Source organism: Leptonychotes weddellii, unplaced genomic scaffold (genome assembly GCF_054177405.1).
Source record: "Leptonychotes weddellii isolate Sample4059 unplaced genomic scaffold, ASM5417740v2 HiC_scaffold_10787, whole genome shotgun sequence".
Classification (NCBI taxonomy): Eukaryota; Metazoa; Chordata; class Mammalia; order Carnivora; family Phocidae; genus Leptonychotes; species Leptonychotes weddellii.
The window spans coordinates 1-7,218 of NW_027684980.1; the positions used below are offsets into that span (position 1 = coordinate 1).

General features: G+C 35.5%; 1 protein-coding gene across 1 annotated transcript; it reads right to left on the reverse strand.

Annotated features, from left to right (window-relative positions):
- Positions 1 to 690: 690 nt before the first annotated feature.
- On the reverse strand, positions 691 to 4,448 carry LOC145718096 (dynein axonemal heavy chain 12-like). Its single transcript, XM_081809540.1, has 3 exons — positions 4,040 to 4,448; positions 3,232 to 3,432; positions 691 to 1,173 (listed from the first exon to the last, which is right to left on the reverse strand). The coding sequence occupies exons 1-3, from the start codon at positions 4,184 to 4,186 to the stop codon at positions 922 to 924; spliced, it is 600 nt and encodes a 199-aa protein (XP_081665666.1). The 5' UTR covers positions 4,187 to 4,448; the 3' UTR covers positions 691 to 921.
- Positions 4,449 to 7,218: the final 2,770 nt, after the last annotated feature.

A 7,218-nucleotide genomic window follows, 5' to 3' on the forward strand; every position in this document is an offset into this window, starting at 1 on the left:
AAAGAAAGAATTATTTTTATACTTTTAAAAGGATGAAAAAATGAAAAGAAAAATCATATTTCATGGTACATGAAAATGTCACTGTCCAGAAAGTTTTATTGTAGCGCAGACACATCCGTGCACTTACATACTGTCTCTAGCTGCTTTCTCCCTACTACAGTGGCAGACTTGTGTAGTTGCAAAAAGACTGTATGTCCCACAAAATCTAAAATATTTACCACCTGGTCCTCTGCAGAAAAAAGCTGCTGACTTCTGACCTACAAGAAATCATGTTTCACAAAGGTTCTGAGATTACTGTGTAAGGAGGCAAAATCCTTGGAATGCATCCATTTCAGCATACTGTTGACTCCCAATAAGTCCAGCATGGCTAATTTTCATCCAGCATTGGAAGAAATTGTTATTTCTTAAGTTGAATACCAGATAAAAAAGTGGATGTATATCTATGGACTATGCGTACTATGTGTATGAAAAATACATAGTCTGTCTTTCAACATGAGAATCACACTCAACAAGGTGCTATACTCACTAGGGGAGACACATAGCAAGTGAGGCCAACTGAGAACTGCAGATTCTTTGTTCCATTGCTCCCAACCATATAGTCATTGAGTAGAATGTCAGGTCAATCATCTATACTCATTCTTTCTCTCTCCCCAACCCCTTCCCCCTCCATCTTATTTTATTTTACAGTTTATTTTACAAGAGAAGTATAGCAGTGAGTGTCTATCGCAGTCAAATGAGTTAAATGTGCATTTGAGGCGGTTGCACTATTAAGAGTTATAAGTAGTGTATCGTATGAATTGAAATGTAAAGTTATTTTAATGCTTGGCACTTTCTTCTGTTTTTCTGAACTTTCCAGTTTGTCTACAGGGAGCAGGTTTTGTTTCTGTAATCAGAAAAAAAAAAAAGAGCCAGATGCTTTCTTTAATAACCACAACGAAAGGTTCCCTTTATTTGTAAGAGACAAAACAAATGCTTCACCTTTGGATCTTTTGCACAGAACTTCATGATATCTCTCCAATGTCTGTCTACTGTCTGAAACTGACGCCCTTCTTCTGGCATCTGTTGCATGATATCCTCAGAACAAAATATGGGCTCCAGGTACAGCCAGTGAGATTGTACTTTTAACCATTCATCAATCGTTTCTTGTATTCGAATCAAGCGGTCTTCCCAGGCCTTAATGAAAAGCACACTGTACTAAATTCCAGTTATTTTTTTAAAGATTTTATTTATTTATTAGAGAGAGAGAGAGAAAGCACGAGCAGGGAGAGCAGCAGACTCCCCACTGAGCAAGGAGCCCGATGCGGGACTCGATCCTAGGACTCTGGGATCATGACCTGAGCCGAAGGCAGATGTTTAACTGACTGAGCCACCCAGGCGTCCCCTAAATTCCAGTTATTAAAGAAAAAAACATAAATTACACCAAGGAGGGACACCTGGGTGGTGGCTCAGTCGGTTAAGCATCTGCCTTCAGCTCATGATCCTGAGATCCTGGGATGGAGTCCCGAGTGGGGCTCCTTGCTCAGTGGGGAGTCTGCTTCTCCCTCTGCCTGCCGCTCTCCCTGCTTGTGCTCTCTCTCTCTCCAACAAATAAATAAATAAAATCTTAAAAAAAAATTACAGCAAGGGATATTTATTTAAAATTTACTGTTATTTTTAAATCAAGGCAAAACAGCTCAAGGTCATTTGTGGGTATCGCATCGACTTAGAAAAACTCTAGAAGTCCCAAGTTTTCCTAAGTCATTGAAACTCACTATAGGAAATGACTAGTTATTTAGACCAATTTCTTAATCTTTAGGGAACCATTCCAAGCCTGAAAAGCATCCAGAAATATCTTGCTGTACACCAGTGGTTATCAACCTAGGGGCTATTTTGCTCTCCACCCCAGGGGACATTTGACAATGTCTGAAGACATTTTCATTTGTCACAACCGAGAGGTGAGGGTGCTACTAATATCTCATGAGTAGAGGCCAGGAACACCACTAAACTTCCTAACATGTACAAGACAGCCCCCACAACAAAGAATTATTGAGCTCAAAATGTCATTAGTACCAGGTTGAGAAATCCTACTCTACATCAACACAACTTGGAGGGGGCAAGGGGAGGGACAAGCAAACAAGTCTCTTTAGTCTCATAGGTTTCCTAGAATTGACAAGACATTTCACTAGCTGAAGACCATTATACAATCTCTTTGGTTCTTAAATATGTGGCCTAAGATCCGGTGTGTCAAGAAATTAGGCCTCCTATTTTTATTGTTTTAAAAGCTGTTAGAGCTTTAAAATTTTTTCTTGTAAATTCTCCCTTGTTAGATAAGAAATTTCTACAAAAGACATAATATCTTATCAGGAGAAGTAGACCAGCCTGATTCATGGGAAAATGTGTAGCATTATGTCCTTTTGGAAGAACACTCTGTCTTCTCCAAATATTGAGAGCCAAGGTCTTCCATGAAAGCACTATTTATGTTCAAATGAAAACCAGACTACCTTGGTTTGAATCCCAGTTCTGTCATTTATTACCTGGGTGAATGTGGGTAAATTACCTATCTTCCAATGCCTTGGTTTCCTTATCTCTGAGTACAGATAACATTGCCCATCTTGAACATCTGTTATGGGGGTTAGATGGTTTAATAAATGTAAAGCCCCTAGAGCAGGGGCTGTAAATATCAAGGGAAGCATCCATTTGTTGTCTGTCTTTTCCCCCATTTTATATAGCCCCCAGTTAGAACTTTGATACTAGCCATGAAGCTATTAATTATAATTTGTTTTCTGTATTTACCCATATCAACTATAAGAATATGAAATAATCTAAGTCTCAAATATCATTTGTTTTGATATCAAGTGGACCATAATTCATTAATTATTCTAAAAGACCCTCAAGCTGGTTGTTTACAAATATAGCTAAAATATGGTATGTAGAACTTCATTACAAGTTACAAGAATATAGCATGAAACAGGGTCTAGGCTGCCTAAAGTTAGAATCAATAATACCAACTGTTTTCCTTCCAAGTCTATCACTGTCATTGGGGAAGTTTTTTTTAATAAAACAAATCTGCTCTTTTCAAAATTACTAGAGTTAATGTCTCAGATCTGTTCTATATGGTTCCACACTAATTTTAAATATCTGTGCCTGTATGTCACCAAAGCTATCCAACAAACTGACTTATTTCCACAAGACTATATATGTAGTAAGATTACAATTTTTATAAATGACCAGGAGCTATCATATTTGGCATACCTTGATCTCTTTTTCAAATGGTTTGATGAAAGGTGAGCCTCTCATTGTCTGAGTTTTTATAATTTGATCATCAAGGAGAGTCTGAATCTCATCTACTGAAGAAAGAATAGAGACTCCAGTATCACGATATGGACTTATATGAAAAGCAATATCATCCCAGGTTCCCATCATTGCATGCAGGGCTTTCTCTAATGAAAATTCCTAAAAGGGAGAAAAGGAGAAAGAAGGGGCTGGTGAAGAAAGGTCTTATTTATTGTATCGACTTTCCCTGGTGAATCCAGTAAGCATTGGATGCATTACACAGCCATTTTCTTAGCATAAGACACTGTAACTCTCTTTAAGTTAAAAAGGTTTCTCAAACAATTTAAAAATTCCTAAGAATAATAGTGTAGTTTAAAAAAAAATTCACTTGCTAGGAAAACTACTACTGTCAGTATTAAAATAGACACTAGAATAAAATACCTGCTGAACTTTCTGTGAAGTAGCCTTTCTACAAGCTACAGTCTGAAGATACTTTCTGTATATTTCAAGAACCCTAGAAGGTCATACTTACTCTGCTAGAATACACACACATCACATGACACACACACATGAAGAAGTCAAAGGAGCCATTTTTAGTTTGGATTTACTACAAATAAGTAGTATAAAAGTACACACGTTGTGGGGGGAAAAAAGAGTGGTCTCCTATCGTGTTCCTCCATCTCCTCCCACTACTATCCAGTACTATATACTCAACCCCAAAAAAAACTGTGATCATTTGATTAACAAACTCATCAAATAAAGTATTTCAGTTGATCTTCATATTTACCTTGCTTGCACCTGCACTTATCACTTCAAATTTTTCCAAGTATGGTGTAAGGTTTAATTTTAAAATTTTTCTCAGTGTAGTTCCAGAATCTGGAGTCAAGTCATAGCCTACAATTTCTGATATCTGCTTCCAGTGACGAGTTCTCATTCCTGGATTACACAGGATGGAGACAGTAGGAATATAATCCTAATGGTGAAAATATAAACCATAATGAGTCACTCTTTTGACTGCCACGCACACATAGATTTTATAGATGAAGCCTCAATAGTGTAAAGATTACAGTTCTTGAAATTATTTGACATATTTGATGAGTCCAGTCAAAATCCCAATTAGATTTTAGAGGAGAAGAGAAACTAACAAAATGATTCTAAAGTTCACCTGTACAAATAAACATTTAGAAATAGCCCAGAAAATTTTAAGAGCAAAAAAGAAAGGGGTAAATATTCTATATGATATTAAACTATATGATAAGACTATGCTAATTAAAACTGTGGTATTATTATAGAAACACAAAGTTGTTGTATATATTATATGTAGAAACATATAACATAACATAATATATAGTTACAAATACACACACATACATACATAACATAAATGGGGGGAAAGCCTGCACCAAAATGCCAAAATGGAACTTCTGTTTGGAAGTGAAAATTAACTACCAAATGAAAATACTTAGTTCATCATTCTTGATATTGACATTAGAACATTTTCTTTATTTTTTTAAAGTTTTTTTCATTATTATGTTCAGTTAGCCAAAATATAGTACATCATTAGTTTTTGATGTAGTGTTCAATGATTCATTAATTGCATATAACACCCAGTGCTCAACACAACATGTGCCTTCCTTAATTTTCTTTAAAACCAAGAACAAGATAAGCACACCTATTATTACCACTTCTAATGAACACTGTATTGAGTGTCCCAGCCAGTGAAGTAATATAAACAAATAAAAGATTGGGGAATAGAAATTTAAAGAAAAAACTACCCAAAGAAAACCAAAACATGAATTCAAAAAGATATATGCACGCTATGTTTACTGCAGTATTATTTATAATACCCAAGACATGGAAGCAACCTAAGCGTCCATCAATAGATGAATGGAAGAGGATGTGGTATATATACAATGGAATATTACTCAGCCACAAAAAAAGAATGAGATGAGGGCACCTGGGTGGCTCAGTCAGTTAAGCCTCCAACTCTTGATTTGGGCTCAGGTCATGATCTCAGGCTTGTGAGATAGAGCCCCAAGGGACATTTTGCACTGGGCATGGAGCATGTCTAGGGTTCTCTCTCTCTTCCTCTCCCTCTGCCCCTCCCCCCACACACATGCACGTATGCATGCTCTCTAAAAAAAAAGAATGAGATCATACCATTTGCAACATGGATGGACCTAGGGGGTATAATGGAGAAAAAAACGGACATTGTTCACAGATTATTGTCTATGTACAATGACTAGATATTAAACTAATATAAAGAAAATTAAAAGAATTACTATATATAAGCCACAGATAGCATAATTAACAAAAGATCAATTTATGATAGCAACAATAAAATAAAGTACCTAGGGATAAATTTTGTTTAATTTTTTAAAGTTTATTAATGTCTTTTTTAGTAATCTCTACACCTAACTTGGGGCTCAAACCCAAACCCTAAGATCAAGAGTCACATGTTCTTCCAACTGAGCCAGCCAGGTGCCCATACCTAGGGATAAATTAAGTGAAAGCTGTGCAAAGCTATTTTGGAGAAACCATATAACTTTATTAAAAGATGTTAAAGAAAATCTAAATACCATGCACTGATAGATTCATTATCATATAACTGACAAAGGATTAGTACCCAGAATATATTATAAAAAATTTCATAACTTAACAATAAAAACAACAGAAACAACCACTGAAACAAAAATGACAAAAGAGTCAAAGGGCCTAAATAGGCATTTCACAGAAGAAAAAATATGAAATGTAAGTACTTTGAGGGATCTTTGTTCATAAGACCATAAGTAGGAAAATCAATGAATTAGGTAAGTAAGCAATAATATATAGCAGTGAAAATGAAGGACTACAGTCATTCCCAAGACATGGATGAGTTTTAGAAACATAAGGCTGAGTGAAAAAAAATCAAGTCACGTAAGACTAAAACTGGATGATATATTTTTATAAATTGTTACATACAAATGTGAACAAACAAAAAAAAGAATTACAAACAATTTATGACACACTTATCTTCAAGGGGGATCAAGGGGCTTAAAATAGGGAAGGATTACATAGAGAGAAGCAAGAGTATTGATAATTTTTTAATTTTAAAGAATAGGTAAGAGTTCATGCATGTTCATTTTCTTCATAGCTTACATGTACGTTACATATAGTCTTCAAGTATTCGATAATAAAAATGTGTTAACAGAGAGAGATAGAGAAAGAACACTTATCTCTTCCTGTTCCCAATCCAATTCAAAGCCCAACAAAACCATATTTATACTTCTGGTCACCTCCTTAGTAAAGCCTTATCTGTTTTCCAAATGACAAAATTAATTGCTCTATGCCCTTTTCTTTCAGAGGATACTGCTATCTTCTACCTATGAATTTCTTCATTCTGCCTTTTATTACCAGTTGTTTACAGCCATTTCTCTTGCTACATTGTGTTCTGAGGGGCAAAAGTCTTTGTGTGACCTGGACAAGAAAAATACTGAACTAGAAGACTCTAATGTCAATATCCAAGCCACTAATTACGTGAAAAATTTTCTTAAAAAGACATTTAGATTGGAAAGAAAAACATAAAACTATCTCTATTTACAGGTTACATGATCTCATATATAGAAAATTCTAAGGAATTCAATTATTTTTTAATATTTTTTAAGTAATCTATACACCCAACATGGGGCTCAAACCCTGATATCAAGAGTTGCAGTCTCTACCACTTGAGCCAGTCAGGTGCCCCACTAAGGAATTCATTTAAAAACCGTTAAAACTGATCATCATCATTAGCCATCAGGGAAATTCAAATCAAAACCATATTGAGATATCACCTTACACCAGTCAGAATGGCAAAAATTGACAAGACAAGAAACAACAAATGTTGGAGAGGTTGTGGAGAAAGGGGAACCCTCTTACACTGTTGGTGGGAATGCAAGTTGGTACAGCCACTTTGGAAAACAGTGTGGAGGTGCCTCAAAAAATTAA